At 48.2% G+C, this 16823-nt stretch overlaps 1 protein-coding gene across 5 annotated transcripts in view; it reads right to left on the bottom strand.

Moving 5' to 3' along the window:
- ABTB3 (ankyrin repeat and BTB domain containing 3) overlaps nucleotides 1-16823 on the bottom strand; it is a 341504-nt gene that overhangs the window by 5972 nt on the left and 318709 nt on the right. For all 5 annotated transcript variants that reach the window (XM_034934402.3, XM_034934401.3, XM_034934400.3 and 2 more), the window contains 4 exons: nucleotides 13282-13384; nucleotides 11525-11606; nucleotides 4403-4471; nucleotides 1865-1978 (listed from right to left, as the gene is read on the bottom strand). In XM_034934402.3, coding sequence (XP_034790293.2) covers nucleotides 1865-1978; nucleotides 4403-4471; nucleotides 11525-11606; nucleotides 13282-13384 — 368 coding nt within the window. The remainder of the gene's footprint in view (nucleotides 1-1864; nucleotides 1979-4402; nucleotides 4472-11524; nucleotides 11607-13281; nucleotides 13385-16823) is intronic.

The following is a 16823-nucleotide window of genomic DNA, read 5'->3' as shown; positions in this document are numbered from 1 at the left end:
GAAGATTAAAAAACAAGATGCAACAAGGCTCTTAGCACAGGTGCCTGCACATTAAAAGGGCTCACTGAATGCTGTCTTAAGACAAGCAAGTAGCATCTCACATGCAACCTGATTTTTCTTTTCTTTCTTTCTTTTTTTTTTTTTTTGAGACAGAGTCTTGCTCTGTCGCCCAGGCTGGAGTGCAGTGGCGCGATCTCCACTCACTGCACGCTCTGCCCCCCAGGTTCCTGCCATTCTCCTGCCTCAGCTTCCTGAGTAGCTGGGACTACAGGCGCCCGCCACCATGCCCAGCTAATTTTTTTGTATTTTTAGTAGAGACGGGGTTTCACCGTGTTTGCCAGGATGGTCTCGATCTCCTGACCTCGTGATCCGCCCGCCTCGGCCTCCAAAAGTGCTGGGATTACAGGCATTAGCCACTGTGCCCGGCCAATGCAATCTGATTTTTCACAACAAGCAATAAGAGCGTCATTCACGTGCACTGTCACTGTCCAGAGCTGTGTGTGATATGGGAGTCATGTGTACTGGGCTCCAGTTATACCAAACGGAAAATTTTGTTTTAAACTCCTAAAATAAAATAACTCTTCATCTTGGCTGGGTGCGATAGCTCATGCCTGTAATCCCAACTACTTGGGAGGCTGAGGCAGGAGAATTGCTCGAACCCAGGAGGAGGTTGCAGAGAGCCCAGATTGCACCATTTCACTTCAGCCTGGGCAACAAGAGTGAAACTCCATCTCAAAAATCAATCAATAAATAAAGCAACCTAACTCCTCATCTTAACTGGTTTTATTGTTTCTTGCTGGAACTGTTAATCCCCCCTGTGCTCAGCACGTGGAACAAAATGCAGTGGTACCTGGACAAAGTATTTTACTTCTCTTGGGCCCAGTCTCCCCACTGATGAAGTGAATTGGATGAAATCAGTGGTTACTGAAAACTGGAGTGAAGACTGGTTTGAGGGCTGATGTCACTCTAGCAGCTTGTTAAAAATATAGATTTCTGGGCTCCCTGAGGGGATACTGCTGAGGTCATCAGGGGTGGGGGACTACACTGGCATTCAGCAAGCTCCCCCAGGTGATTCTAATTAGTAGCCAGGTGTTGGGTCTGCCTGATTAAGCAGACTCCAAAGACTTCAGCAGTGCTTACAGCCTGTTCTCAATCTTGGCCCCATCTGAGAATCACCTGGGAAGCTTTGAAAGATGCCTTTTTCCAGGTTCCACTCCCAGAGGCTGATTTGATGAGTCTGTGATGGGTCCCAGGCATAGGAAGTTTAAGTGAGTCCCCAGGTGATTCTAACTTGCAGCTGGCATTAAGACCAATTCTGGAAGAGCGGTTCTCACCCCTGAGCACACATCAGAATCAGCTGGAGGGCATGCAAAGCCACAGGTGGCTGGGTCCCCCCTCAAGTTTCTGATTCAGTAGGTCTGGGGTACAGCCTGAAAATGTACCTTTCCGACAAGTTCCCTGATGCTGCTGGATTGGACAGCCACTGTTCTAGAACCTTAGAAGGTGTACCTTACACCAGCAGCAGAGACATCACCTGGGAGCTTGTTAGAAAAGCCAAACAGGGCCCATCCCAGCCTGTGGAATTGGAGTCTGTGATGTGAGTCATATGCACATGAGGGTCTAAGAAGCATTGTTTGAGAACTCTGCCTTTGAAACTTCTGGGCTCCTACTTTCCTTGTTCTGGAGGGGAGGTGGAAGGCATCTTTTCTAAGGCAGGAAGCAGACCTTGGCAGAGGCCAGCGGCTTAGCCCTGAGAGAACTGGCCCAGCACCCACTCTCTGCCCTGCCTCTGTGTTTGCCAAGGAAAAGCTTCCCCGGCTTCAGCGCTCCTGTGTGCGCACTGCGCGAGAATGAGATTGATTACCTTGGCATGGTTGTAAATATCCACACAGTTGTCGGTGTTGATGCTTTTCGCACAGATAATCTCACAGTGTCGCTGCAAAGCCTCCAGCTGGAAAAACTTAGCAGCAGACAGAAGCTAAAAATCACAAAAAGAGTCTGTTAGAGGCTGGGAGGTGGATGGAAAGGAGGTAACAGTAAGGAACTATAGTGGTGAGACAGTCCTCATCCTCATCTTCCACAGCAGTGTCACGGGTAGGGGATGGGAAATGATGCACAAAGATAACACTAGAGGAAGAGGACAAAGATAGGATTCCACTGTGGGGGAAGATGGGGGAGCGGGAGGGGGAGGGGAGGACCAAGTGAACTCAATTCATACCCATCACAGCAGGCGGTCAACCCAAAATGCCCAAAATTGTTATGTCCAGAAATAAGGGTGAAAATCAGGGTATTATCAGCAAGATGGATATCAAGGTGTCTCACTCCCTCTGTTGTCCAGGTCTCCACTCAGATGTCACTTCCTCAGAGGAGCCTCCCTCTATCCCATCTGTCCTCCTTTCCTCCTTGCCCTGTCTCACTCCTCAGAGTCACAGCACACCAGATGTGACGTCATGTCTGCCTCCCTCAATAGAGTCCAGGAGGGCAGGGATCTGTGTTGGTTTTCATCACTGCTGTAACCTGGCCCTGAGCACGGTGCCGGCCACGGAGATGCTCGACAGATGTGTGTTGAGAGAACGACAGGATTTTGGGAGGGAAAAGAGCTAAGAGCAAGAGTTCAAAGGACTGGTTTTGGGAACGGGGACTGGAGGGAGGGCAGGGTGGGCCCGGGCAGCTGCTTTGTATTCAATACTCTTCTACATGATTGAAATGATTTAAATGTACATTCCTTATTTTTAGTTAAAATTATTTTTATTTTTATTTTTGTTAAGGCTAGACAAATGAAGCAGTGGGAGTGGAGAAGGAATACAGAAATCCATAACTGGTTGTGATCAGTTAGTTGTAAACAGCCGTGTGCAGTGGCTCATGCCTGTACTCCCAACACTTTGGGAGGCTGAGGTCAGGAGTTCGAGACCATCTGGCCCACATGGTGAAACCCTGTCTCTACTAAAAATACAAAAAATTAGCTGGGTGTGGTGGCAGGTGCCTGTAATCCTAGCTACTCGGGAGGCCGAGGCAGGAGAATGACGTGAACCCAGGAGGCAGAGGTTGCAGTGAGCCGAAATTGCACCACTGCACTCCAGCCTGGGGGCAGAGTGAGACTCTGTTTCACACACACACAAAAATTAGTTGTAAACACCAGCGCACTTTTGTTTACAAATAAGCCCACATCCTCGAGACTAAAACCGTCAGAGGAGTAGTCCAGGGAGACAAGAGAGTCACTGTGTGTCCATGTGTGTGTTTGGGTGGGGAGAGAGTGACCACGGAAGGTTTCACAGAATAGGAAGAAAGGATAAGTGGGCCTGCAGTGAATACATAGTCCTATTGGCGATCACTGTGTGCCAGGCACTGTTCTAAGCACCTTAACATATTTTAAGATCCTCTAAAAAACCCAGTGAGGTAGATAGTTATCCCCATTTTATGGGCAAGGAAGCTGAGGATATGAGGTTAAATAACTTGTCCACAGTCACACAGCTCAGAGGCGGTGGAGCCTGGATTTAGACTAGTCTGGCCCAGCATCCGTGTTGTAACCACTGTGTGAGGTCTGCTCTTGAACAGTTGATTGTGTCCTGACATCTCTCGTCAGCCAGGCACCTGGACATCAGCCAGGTACCCCCCAGACGTCAGATAACTGACCGTGATCCTAGCTCTTTTGCTGAGGATTAATTGGGGGTGATTTTTGGCTTCTGGTTCAAAGCTCCCAGTTTCAATTAGGAAAATGAACAAGATTTCCACTTTTGGCAAGGACCAGGGGAAAATCTTGGCTTTGGACAAAAGCAGGCAGAAACAAGGCTCCTAGACAGGCGGGGCTAGAACCAGTTGAATTACAAGAGGCAGACAGGGGGCTGGGGAGAGTGAAGGAAGCAGGCGTGGGCTTCATGACTGCGGGATGCTCGGTTTGAGGAAAGCCAGGAGGAGACTGTAATCTGCCCTCAGCTTCTACATCTTGGAAGAACAGACAGTGTTGTGATTTGAGGGATGTTTTTAGGGGATATAATTCTTTTATAAGTGACAAGGGAGAAGACGTCATCTAGGATATTTCCTGATGATATCACTATTAATGCCTCAGCTGTAGCCTCAGACTTTTCAGTCAAATTCCTTCCCTTCCCTGCCCCCTTACCACCAATGCCAGTTAAAATTGGGTTTCACTCAGTGGCTACTAAAAGCAGTCAGGCAAGCAAGTGCACTAGCACCCCAGCCTGCCAGGGAAGGTCTCTGATGAGAAGCCCTTCCTGTTCGGGAGGACTGAGGAGTCAGGAAGGAACAAGAGCCCCAAGTCTTCATCCAAATGAAAACCCAACACGGGTCCTTCCAGACACTTCCATGCAGGCTGGTGACCCGAGTTTACAGAGGTGCCACTCACCCAAGGGACCTGTGATAGCCAACACCATGATGGATCCCTTACCTCCATGATCTCATTGTTTTTAATGAGCAGTGACTCTGGGCCACCATAGTAGAGATACTGCATAACCAGCTGGAAGAAAACACAGAGAACAGTGTCAACGGCAAAGACACATCATCTCAAAGCCATTCGGTGAATGTCCCAACTCAGGCTTAGTTCCTGAGACCTCTAGGACATCCATTCCAAATGGTTGCTCATTTCCATGTCACCAGTGACCAAGAGCTCACTACCTTAAGGGGAGAAGACTGCCCATTTTGAACAGTTTCATCAGTCAGATAGTTTGATACCTGTTGAAACTTGTCTCCATATGTTTTCCCACCCCCAGTTCCATGCCCACCCCCAAGACCAAACTAAACAACCCTAAGCTGCTGCTCCTCATGACGGCTTTTCCATCTACGCATGATAATCAGGGGGTCCTCTCCCACCTCCCGCCCCAGTCATGCTGCATGGAACTGCTGCACATGTGGCATGGCTTTAAGAACCTGCACCAGAGGGTCGTTCCCCTGCGAACATGGCCCAGTTTGACTCAAAGCCTCCTGTTGAAGTCCCAGAGGGTGACTCTGGGATGCCACAGGGCCACCTGCTCCTTATTACAATGTGCCTAGCTCCATGGTGAAGCCATGAGGGGTCCAGGTTTCTGTGTATCACTAACGATGTCAATGGCCCTAGTCGGGATGTTCTTTATTCATGTGACTCACGATGTCCAAACAGCAGGCAAAATTTCCAGAGCTTTGCAAACTGGTGTCCCTTGAATGGAATGGGGCCCGTGGATGTATCTGACTTTGCTATCTTATCTCCTAGGACAACCGGGTGTTAATTTTTTAGGTGGTTTGTCCCAGTCTCCTCTACTTCCTATTGTCTTTGTGTGTGTGTGTGTGTGTGTGTGTGTGTGTGTGTGTGTGTGTGTGTGGAGATGGGGTCTTGCTCTGTCACGCAGGGTGGAGTGCAGTGGCGCGATCTTGGCTCACTGCAACCTCCACCTCCCGGGTTCAAGCAATTCTCCTGCCTCAGCCTCCCGAGTAGCTGGGACTACAGGTGCACGCTGCCACGCCCGGCTAGTTTTTTGTATTTTAGTAGAGATGGGGTTTCTCTGTGTTGCCTAGGCTGGTCTTGAACTACTGAGCTCAGGCAATCTGTCCACCTCGGCCTCCCAAAGTGCCAGGATTACAGGCATGAGCCACTGTGCCCGGCCCCTATTGTCTTCTACCTGTATGTTTGACAAACTCACTTTACCTCCCTGGCTCTAAGGCAGCTGTGTGGGCAAAATCAACGGACTGGTTACCTCCCTTTTTTGGGTACTTGTAAAATGAGCCTGGACTGGGTTGTCCTCGATGGTCCCTTCAGTCCCTTCAGTCTGTGACCAATATAGGACACTGACTAAGTACAATGAGCCTGGAATTGGGCTGCCTCAGTTTCTGATCTGGCTCTGCCACTTAAAAGCTGGGGGACCTGAATTAAGTTAGGCTCTGTGTCTCAGTTTCGTATCTGTGAAGTGGGGATAATGTTACCTGCCTCATGGAATTGTGATGAAGACTAAATGAGTAACTGCATAGAACAGGCCTAGCAGGGGCCTGGCACATAGCAAGCCCTCTGCAAATGTCAGCTCTTGAATTTTCTCTGAGGCTGAAAAATCTTTTCCCTTGTTTCTGCTACATGCTGCCTTGTTCTCACCCAGGCCATCTGAAAGTCTTTGCGACTGGTCTCAGACTGCTTTTCGCATGTGTGTTTAAGTTATTTTAAAAATACTGTTTATAGCTTTATTGAAATTCTTATTTATCATTATTATTTTAGACAGGGTCTCATTCTGTCACTCAGGCTGGAGTGCAGAGGTGTGGTCACAGCTCACTGTAACCTCAAACTTCTGGTCTCAAGCAATCCCCCCACCTCAGCCTCCCAAGTAGCTAGGACTACAGGCACGCACCACCGTGCCTGGCTAATGTTTTAATTTATTTATTTTTAGTTTGAGACAGGGTCTCACTCTGTCACCCAGGCTGGAGTGCAGTGGTGTGATCATAGCTTACTGCAACCTCTGCCTCCTAGGCTCAAGCAATCCTTCCACTTCAGCCTCCTGAGTAGCTGGGACTACAGGTGTGTACCACCACACCTGGCTAATTTTTGTATTTTTTGTAGAGACGGGATTTCGCTATGTTGCCCAGGCTGGTCTTGAACTCTTGAGCTCAAGTGATCTTCCTCCCTTGGGCCTTCCAAAGCACTGGGATTACAAGTGTGAGCCACCATGCCTGGCCAAAAGTTGCCTTTTATGCTCGGACCACTCAACCGCTTGCCTGCATCAGAATCTCCCACCCTCTCTTCTAGTGCTGTGCTTTTGCCCACACCGTTCCCTCTGCTAGGATGCCCTCCCCTTCTTCTGTCTACTGAGCTCCGCCCGCTCCTTCTGGATCTAGTCAGCGGTCATCTGCAGTGGGGCGCCTCCTCAGATCTCCACCCCACCACAGGTCACATCAGGCAATCGTGCATCATCCTCCATTGCAGTGTTGTTTCTCACTAGAGTCAGAGGGCACAACAAGGTCTTGCCCACCGCTGTATCCCAGGGCTTGGCACACAGCAAGCAAACAGACTGCAGTGTGTACACCCTACCCATAAACACGAATCCTCGCCTCTCTGTGTTTGAGTCTCCCACATACCGACTTTGGGCTCTTGTGACCATCTGCTTGTCGCAGAGATGGCGGTGGCGTCTGAGAATGTGTGCAATAACACAGCATTGTTTACCCTCCCCTCTCCCACCCTGATGGGTCATAAGCATTTAAAATATCAAGTCAGCAAATGTTGGGATTGGGCCTTATTAAAATCAATTTATTCTCCTAGCAGTTTTCATTTATAAAGGCTAAACAAATAACAATAAGAGCCATAATAATGACCGCCCTGAACATTTATAAAGCATTTCTCTAGCACGTGGTCTCCTATATTCCAGGTGGGGCTGCTGACTTGAAACGCTGCTCCTTAGTGGACGGAGATCCCGGGGCTAATGGAATTTAAATTGGGCTGGCCCAGGCCTCCTTCAAACTCTGCCGGCACAAGCCTTTCTGCAAGGGGGTGAAACAAACGCTTATTAGGCTAATGGGCCTGTTTGTGGAGTTGTTTTTCTTGGCAGCTGCCAACCTGCATGAAGCAGGGATTCAAATGGCACCCACAGCTTCGCGGAGGCCCCCACTTCCAGGTGCAGCCTCAGCTGCGTCCGGCCCTTGCCGGCGTGTGATGCTAAACAGACTTGGGGGAGGAGACCCGAAGCAGGCTCATTTACTAAAATTCTTCTGTCAGCATGGACTGAAGTAAGCCGGCCCCTGGGAGCCTCCTGCGGGGTCGCATTCAGCCCTCCTTGGCCTATTTCAAGCCACAAATGAGGCTTTTCTTCTTTTATGGGGAAAGGGTGGGCACACGGAAAAGTCCCCGGGGCCTGTTAAATTTTCCCTTCCCATTACAGTAACGTGAGTCTGATGTGGCCAGAAAACCTTCCCCCGTCAAAAGCAATTACAGGCCTCGGGATTCCTCCGGGGACTGCCGTTTCCCACGGAGGTCTCGTTCAGTGAGCCCGCTTGGCAAACATTTATTGAGCGCCTACTACGAGCCAAGTTCTTATTACAGGAACCTCCCCAGTTAGTCCCAGGCTTCACAGTGTAAGCTCCCCCTTCATGAGCACTGGGGGAAGACGCATTTTCCAGCTTCCAGCTCATGCTCCAGACAAATGGGCCGAAAGATTCTTTCCTCAGGGCTGGGTGAGTTCAGCGGGGGGCCCAGGTGCCCACAGAAGGCAGGATTTAAGAGAACAGGTCTGGGAGTCAGCCAGGCCTGGGTTTGAACCTCAGCTCTGCTAGGAGCAGCAGCGGGAACCTGGATCACTTACTCCGCCTCTCTGAATGCATGCCCTTGTCTGTAAGGTGGGGATTATGGCTACCTCGCAGGGCAGCTGGAAGGATGAAATAAGGTGAGGGGCAGCAGTGGTTCTGAGAGACAGGTCCCAGAGCAGCAGCAGAAGCACCTGGGTTCTTGTTAGAAATGTGAATTCTGGGCCAGACGCAGTGGCTCACGCCTGTAATCCCAGCACTTTGGGAGGCCAAGGCGGGCGGATCACCTGAGGTCAGGAGTTCGAGACCAGTCTGGCCAACATGGAGAAACCTCGTCTCTACTAAAAATACAAAAAGAATTAGCCAAGCGGCACCTGTTATCCTAGCTATTCAGGAGGCTGAGGCAGGAGAATCACTTGAACCCGGGAGGCGGAGGTCGCAGTAAGCCGAGATTGCGCTATTGCACTCCAGCCTGGGCAACAAGGGCAAAACTCTTCTCAAAAAAAAAAAAAAGTGAATTTTGACATGGTGCATATGTACCATGGAATACTATGCAGCCATAAAGAATGAGATCATGTCCTTGGTGGCAACATGGATGGAGCTGGAGACCTGAACTTATGCATCTCATGCCTGTAATCCAGCTTCATCCATGTACTGCATCCATGTTCTCACTTATAAGTGGGGGCCAAACATTGAGTACACATCGACACAAAGAAGGGAACAATAGCCACCAGGGCCTGCTTGAGGGTAAAGGGTGGGAGGAGGGTGCTATGCTTATTAACTGGGTGACAAAATAATCAGAACACCAAACCCCCATGACACACAATTTAACGAACTTGTGCGTGTGCCTCTGAAACTAAAGGTTAAAATATGAATTTTCACACCTGCAGAATCAGAAACTCTGGGGTGGGGTCTAGGAATCTGCATTTTAAAATGTTCTCTGTGTTTTAACAAGCACCCCACCCTTCTCCAGGTATTCTGAGAGCTGCTAATGTGTAAGAAATTGTGTAACTGAGAGCACAGGTTCTCCAACTTGGCTGTACTTTGGGATACTGGGAGGAGGTGGGGGAGACCGCAAAATGCTGATGCCTGGGCCCCACTGCTAGATTCTGATTTAATTGGTCTGATGTATAGCCTGGGCATTGGGAATTGTCAAAGCTCCCAGGTGATTCTAATGTGCAGCTGAAGTTCAGAACCACTGGCTTCGAGCCTTACACACAGTGCTCAAGATGTGAGAACTGTTCTTACTCTCAGCACATTCCCATTTAGGAAGGGTATTCTAGAATAGTGTCCCCACGCTTTGCTACCAGGAAGGCTGGGTTCAAATCCTGGCTCTATCGCTAACTAGAACTAAGACTTTGGGCGCATCATTTAGCTTCTCTGGGCCTCAGTTTCTTCATCTATAAAAATGGAGATAATGCCACATGTAGTAGCTCATGCTTGTAATCCCAGCACTTTGGGAGGCCAACCAAGGTGGGTGAATTGGTTGAGCTCAGGAGTTTGAGACCAGCCTGGGCAATATGGCAAAACCCCATCTCTATAAAAAGTACAAAAATTAGCTGGGTGTGATGAAATACTTCTGTACTCCCAGCTACTCAGGAGGCTGAGGTGGGAGGATGGCTTGAACCCAGGAGGTGGAGGTTGCCGTGAGCCAAGATTGTGCCACTACACACCAACCTGGACAACAGAGCCAGACCCTCTCTCTCTCTCTCAACAAAAAAAAAAAAAAAAAAAAAAAAAAAAAAAAAAAAAAAGGAATAACAATCCAGATAACACATGTAAGCACAGATCACTGCTTCACTACTCATGGCTCCACAAACATTTCCTCATCACCCTCCAAAGCAAAGCCACGGCTGCATGGAACCCAGCTTTCCAACCCAACAGCTGCGATTCAGGAAAGGGCTATGACCACTTTGCTCTCAGTAGAAAATGGTGGGGAGAGCCTAGGCTGAGGGGACATGGGCACTTGGATGTCTGGAGTATGCCAACTCCCCAGGCCCACCTTGGGGCTCCAGCCTCCTCACTACTCTCCTGACCTCAGGGGGACAGCTCACCCAGGCTTATCTTATCTTTGGAAACCTTTTTTTTTTTTTTTTTTTTTGAGATAGGGTCTTGTTCTGTTGCTCAGGCTGGAGTGCAGTGGTGCAATTATGGCTCACTGCGCCTTGACCTCTCAGGTTCAAGTGATCCTCCAGCCTCAGCCTCCTGAGTAACTGGGAGTACAGGTGTGTGTGACCACGCCCGGCTAATTTTTGTATTTTTAATAGACAGGGTTTTGCCATGTTGCTCAGGCTGGTCTAGAACTCCTGGGCTTAAGTGATCCTCCCACCTCAGCCCACATTGGCCTCCCAAAGTGCTGGGATTACAGGCATTCTATAAACTCTATCCCCAGGTCCCCCACATTGTCTTATGAACCCTAGAAGGTGGGAAGACAGCCTGGCAGGATCAAGGGGACTACACAGCCTTCATGCGCCTGGAGGGTCTTGGAGCTGTAGAAATACAGGTGCAAAGCCAGCTGGGGAGTGAGTGAATTTCTTTTAGCTGCAAGAACGTTGTTGCAGAGCAGGATTTATGAATCAGGCATAATTGAAGGAAGGTGGAAAAGCGAAAAAAGCTGCGGTGCTCCTCAGAAAAACCACATAAACCAAAACTCATTGTTCATGGCATGAACTCCCCCCAAACAGAAGGAGAAATGGTCATGTCATCTGGCCTTGGACCAGGAAGCCTTCCTTTCCTAAATTGGGGTAGATACAGACTAATGCTAAAATGATACAAATTCCCTAAAGTACAGCAGCTCCTGATGACGCTGAGCTCAACCAAAGTTTTGGGACTTCGCACATGCTGTTCTCTTTGTCTGGAATGTTCTAACCAACTTTCTTGAGCCCTATCCTTCCTGTGGCTCACCAACTTCTCAGTCTTGGATGTTTTGGCTCATAAGACCTCATCCAAGAGGTCTTCTTTATTTCCCCTGGTCTGAGTTGCTGCAGCATGTTGGCTCACGCCTTGAGTACTCTACTGTATACTGTAATTGACCAATTACTCAGTCACCGTCCCCGCCCCCCACAGACTCTGAGTCCCCAGCCTTTATCCTTGTGTCCCCAGCCCTTAGCACAGTGTCAGGCATAGCAGGCACACAGTTAATGCTGCAGGGATGAATGGATGGAAACGGAAGGGGCACTGTGAGGAGGGGCCGGGAGTACAGGAGACTGACAGCTCATTCCAAGGACTTCTCCAAGTGGCCAATCCTCAGGCTGAGGATCTGAGGCAACCACCTGTGCCCTGTGCCAACCAGCACAGAGGCCAGGCCACACCAGGGGCTCACCTGAAAGATGGAGTATTTCACATAACCAATCTCTATGCAGGTGCTGTCATTTGTCGGCTTGCTGGAGAGGAGTGCTTTGAACCTGAACAAGGACATAAAAAAGAGATAAAAAAGACTCACACACAAATCCATGGCTCACAAAAAACTCTGCTCTCCTGACAATGGAAATACCTTGTTTCTTCCCCTGCAAATCTGAAATATAGCACTGGTATATCCTTACATTTCTTAATTTAAACCCTCCTATTATACCGTAATCTAATTTGAAGTTAAAACTCTAAAGTTAAAAAACAGTGTTTTGAACAATTACATTCTTTCTCCAACTGGTGATTGGAAAAGAATGAGTGCCTGTTTAAACCCTGTCCATCTTTCAGGGCCTGTCACGTGGCCGCCACCTTCATGGCATCTCTCTTGAGCCTAGGGCTATGGCTTCACTCCCTCCCCTCGGGTGCCCATGGAACACGCTTTGCTCCATGAGGGCAGGGACTTCAGTGGTTTCTGTCTCTGCTACATCCCCACATCCTGTCCCAGTATGAACCTGACACATTGTAGATATTTAATTAATGTTTGTTGACTACCTAATCATCTCCCTTATGGGTGACTTTCTGTCTTGGGTTTTCAATGCACTTTCCTGCCCATCAACTAAACTAAAAGCTCTTTGTGGGTAGAGATCTTATCAATGGAACACACGGATAATATGTTTAAGAATAAGCTGATATGTGTCTGTTTTTTTAAACTTATTTTTGAAATTATAGATTTACAGAAGAGTTGCAAAGATAATACAGAGAGTTCCTGTTTACCCCTCACCCAGCTTCCCCTAATGTTAACATGTTACACAGCCATGGTACCTTCGTCAAAACTAAGAATATAACATTGGTACAATATTGACCTGGTGTCTATGCTGTCATGACTGAAAACTATGCAAGGGAAAACATATTTTTCTTGCAGTGGCAAAGCAGACATCTGGGGTTTGTGTTTGGTTTTGGTGGGGGGACTGGAGATTCCTGGATGCTTTTAGAAATGCAGGGAATGCTGGTCACACACATTCTCTTAGCAAACTTCTTGGAAGGGAGTTCCATTTCTGGGTTCCCAGTGTCCTTACCCAACTCAGGGACCCCCTGCTCACCACCCAGCTGGGACTCTTGGTATTCTTCATTTCAGCATCATTCTCTCCTGCCTCCTCCTCATTTCAGCATCAATCTCTCCTCTGCCCCAGCCTCACTGCTCCCTGTTCAGGTCCCTGGACAATGTGGTTCTAAACTGTCAACCCAATCTCAACTCAAAAGGAGAAGAAAGGGCAGTTGCAGAGCTGGCAGAGAGGGTGAGCAGTTCTTCCTATTGCTACATGATACTACTGTCTGTTAACTCCACAGTTAGGGAAAAGTAAAGTCAGGATCTGTGACTTTCAGTGGCTTATGCCAAAGTCTGTTCCCTGACATTTGGAGAGTGGCTGTCTCAAGGCTCCTGTGTGTGGGGTCTCAGGTTGTTCACTGCACAAGGCCACCTAGCCAAGGGAGCCAAAATCCAATCCATGTTCTGCTCCTAAAGCTCGGCCCCCCTGGCCCCTTTATGTGCCCAGAGGAGAGGGCCCCTTGTTCTAGGTTGTTTATGCTAGCAGCTTCCCTGTACTCTTGAATTCTTGATTTTGTGAAGATGACCTGCCAGTCCGGAGAAGAGACCACCAAAATTGAACTTCAAAAAATAGTAATAGCAACAGCCAAAGTCATAATGCAGCTGCTTTCAAAACCGATGATACATACCTGGGAGAGGCTGTAAATAACAGCACTTTGTGAGCATAAAATGGTCTTCCTTCTACCAGAAATGTAACATCAGACATTTCTTTATTGTTAAGAAAATGAGGATCTGGAATAGGAAAGGGGAAGAAAGGTAGCTTTAGTGGAAAAAAGGATGAAGTTTAGATTTATCTTGTAGAAAGTGCAAATAAGAGTGAGCAAGGAAATCTTGGTGATAAAATACTCATTGGCAAGACAGCAACCAAACAGCAGACAGGACTAATCAGAGGAATAGTCAAGTCACTGAAATTCAGTTTTTCATAGGAAATCCTTATAGCTTATTTGTGATTAAAAGTAGCATTTCCCCAGAGAAGACTCACCTATAGTCACCCAACCACCTTGTCTCTAAGAATGCCACTCATCCCCACCTCTGCTGCTCTCTCTCAGGGCTCAGCGCCCTCCCTGCCCAATGGAAGTGGTTTAGAAGAGCTGTCCCCTCACCACTGCATTCCAGGTGATTTAAGTCCAGGCCTTTCCCTATCGGGGTCAGTGACAAATGAGCCAGTTCCCTTCCCTCATTTTCTAGAATAAAGAAGATTTAGCTACTACTTACTGAGCACTTATGATATGCAACCTGGTTGCACATTATCCCCACTGTGCAGTTGAAGAAACTGAGGCACACAGAATTTACAGTGACTTGTTCAAGCTAGTGACTGGTGGAGAAGCTACGATTTGAACTTGGACATTCTGATAGGATGGCCTGCTTTGTTAAACACTAGGATCCTCCGATTTGCCTGTCATTTCAGCCCTTGAGACCTGAGGCTCCTGAAGGTGCCAGTCTGTCCTCAGCTCAGCACTTCTGTCTTGTTGAGAATATCCGTCAACACCCCCTGTCCTCCTAAGTGTTTCCTGAATCTTCCATTTCCCTCTATTCCCTTTGATATTACCCTAGTTTGGGCCACATCCTCTCTTTCTGGGAACTCACAGGAGCCTCTGTTGGTCTCTCTGCCTCCACTCTTGGCCCCTCAATCTGATGACCCACCTCACTGCAGGAGCCATCCTTCCTAAAGCTAGCTCTGATCATGCCACTCCCCTCCTCTGCTATAAATCATTCAATAGCTCCCCATTGCTCCCAGGCTAGAGTCTAAACGTCTTAATGAGGCCACTTGTGACTGGGCTCCACTGCCTTCTCTGGCTTCTCCCTGTCAAACTGTGTGTGTGCTTGAGCAATGGGTAGCTCTCAGTTCCCCATGAGTGCTACATGCTCTCTCCCCTCTGGGGCTCTGCACACACTGTTCCTTTACCTAAAGCACCCTTCCAGCCCCTTCCAAACCTGGCTCATCCCTAGGTGGTCTTCAAGTTTCAGACATATTGATCAGACACCCTTGGTCAGTAAGCCTTGCCAGATTCCCCCACCTTCCCCAGACCCAGTAGCCCCAGCTGAGTTCCCACAGCATATGCACCCCTGCTGTAGCCTCATCATGCTATGATGTATCCATGTCTGTCCATTTCAAAGCCTTTCATCTGTGTCTAGTACGGAAAGGTGGTAAAGTGTAGTAAGAGTGTGGGCTCTGAGGCTAGAAATCTCAGTTCTGTAACCTTGGCAAGTTATTTAGCCAACCCATGCCTCAGTTTCTCCTTCTGTAAAATGGAAATTGTAATACCCATTATACTCCATCACAGAGTAGTGAGGAATAAACGAATGAGTGAATTTATGGAGAGCACTTAGCAAAGTGGCTGACAAGTAAGTATCCCTCAATAAACTTGACCATTATACTATTAGTAGAGGTTCAATGGATGTTTTTCGAGTGAATGAAAGAACGCCTTGACTCCTGTTGCAGAAACTTGCTCTAGGAGGCTGCCGAGGACCCGGGGAACCTTCTTAGCCTGGAGGCCCCTTTGTTGTTGATGGTCCCTTCCCCAGGGGTTCAGGGGCTGTGCTGAAAAGAAACCCCACTGCTTCCTATGGCTGGATTTATGGGTTGTCCTAAACTATTGAGGGCAGGACCAAGCCCCTGTCTTCCTGGGGGCTGTGACCACTCAGCTGTTGGGCTCACCCTGGCTGACTGCACCTTGGGGCCCTGGTCTGGCTGCATTTTCCCCAGACTGCTGTAACTTGGACCCAGAATTTGCCTTCCAGACTGATTCTCTTCACTCAGACCCTGAACCCTGTGCTGCCCAGACGGTGGTCCTGGTGGTCCTCCACTCACCTTTCTCTGTCAGTACAGAGCTACCTCACTTCTGCTCATTTTTTAAAAAAAGGCTCTTACTTTAAAAATATCAGAAAAGTATAAACAGTAAAAATCACCTGTGTAATCCCACTTTCTTTAAACATTTTAATTAAAAAACTCCCCCCAGAACTTCTGAAATGATCCAGATAAAGGGAAAAGAGGCTGCAGGGGAGAAGGCCTGAGAGTTGACAAAAACTCATTTCTTCACTTGACTTTCTCTCTGCTCGGTAACCTGCCTCCCTCTGCTCACCTATCACACCCACTGTTCATCTCCAGCCAGTCCCCCATTCCTGCTTCCCAGACTGTTAATATCCTCTACTTTTACTCTCACCACTCTCTCCCAGAATTCATTGGGAGGGCAACAGGACACCATACCCCCCCCCCGCCCCCCCCCCCCACAAAATCAGTGCTCTCCGATTTGCCACAGTCCCCACCACTCCCTATTGTCTAGCGCTGAATTCATTTCACTCGTTTATATCACCTGCCTGGTCCCACAGAGATGCCGGTTTGAGATCCTTGTCACTGATCATTCTTGTCTTTCCTTTAAAGCAGGTCCCTAAAGAACCACTATTTGGTGACCTTTAGTTATGCTAGCTTGAGCTGCTAGACTGAAGACACAAAATGTACCTGCTGTATATTCCGTTTGTTAATAACTACATGATGCTTTTTCTTTTATATCATGAGCTTTGAGCCTCTCAGGTCTGCCTTTTCTTTTCTTCTTGGTGCCAACCCTTGGAATTCTAATGCTTGGGCTGAAAAACAGGCACTTAAAAACATTTTTTTTTTTAAATTTTTTGAGATGGAGTCTCACTCTGTTGCCCAGGCTGGAGTGCAGTGGCATAATCTTGGCTCACTGCAACTTCCACCTCCCAGGTTCAAGTGATTCTCCTGCCTCAGCCTCCTGAGTAGCTGGGACTATAGGCATGGGCCATTGTGTCCGGATAATTTTTTGTATTTTTAGTAGAGACATGGTTTCACCATGTTGGCAAGGCTGGCCTCAAACTCCTGACCTTAAAAGTAGTGACGAATAAATGAGTGAATTTATGGAGAGCACTTAGCAAAATGGCTGACACATGAGTATCCCTCAGTAAACATGACCATTATAGTAGATGCTCAATGGATGTTGATGGTATTTGATTTGCCTGCCTCAGCCTCCCAAAATGCTGGGATTACAGGCGTGAGCCACCATGTCTGGCCCCAAACCAGAAACTTTTAACTGCTAGTGAAAGAAACCTCAGCAAATTCAGGAGGAGAAAATGTTCCCTCCCTTCCTGTAGCTAAGGGAAAGCAGATTTTATGCCATTGAAACCGACCTTGCAAAAGTTTGCTCTAAGGAGG

This window comes from Pan paniscus, chromosome 10, assembly GCF_029289425.2.
Source record: "Pan paniscus chromosome 10, NHGRI_mPanPan1-v2.0_pri, whole genome shotgun sequence".
Taxonomy (NCBI): Eukaryota; Metazoa; Chordata; class Mammalia; order Primates; family Hominidae; genus Pan; species Pan paniscus.
Note: the sequence above shows the minus strand (reverse complement) of the source record. Positions and strands in the feature narration are given on the sequence as shown.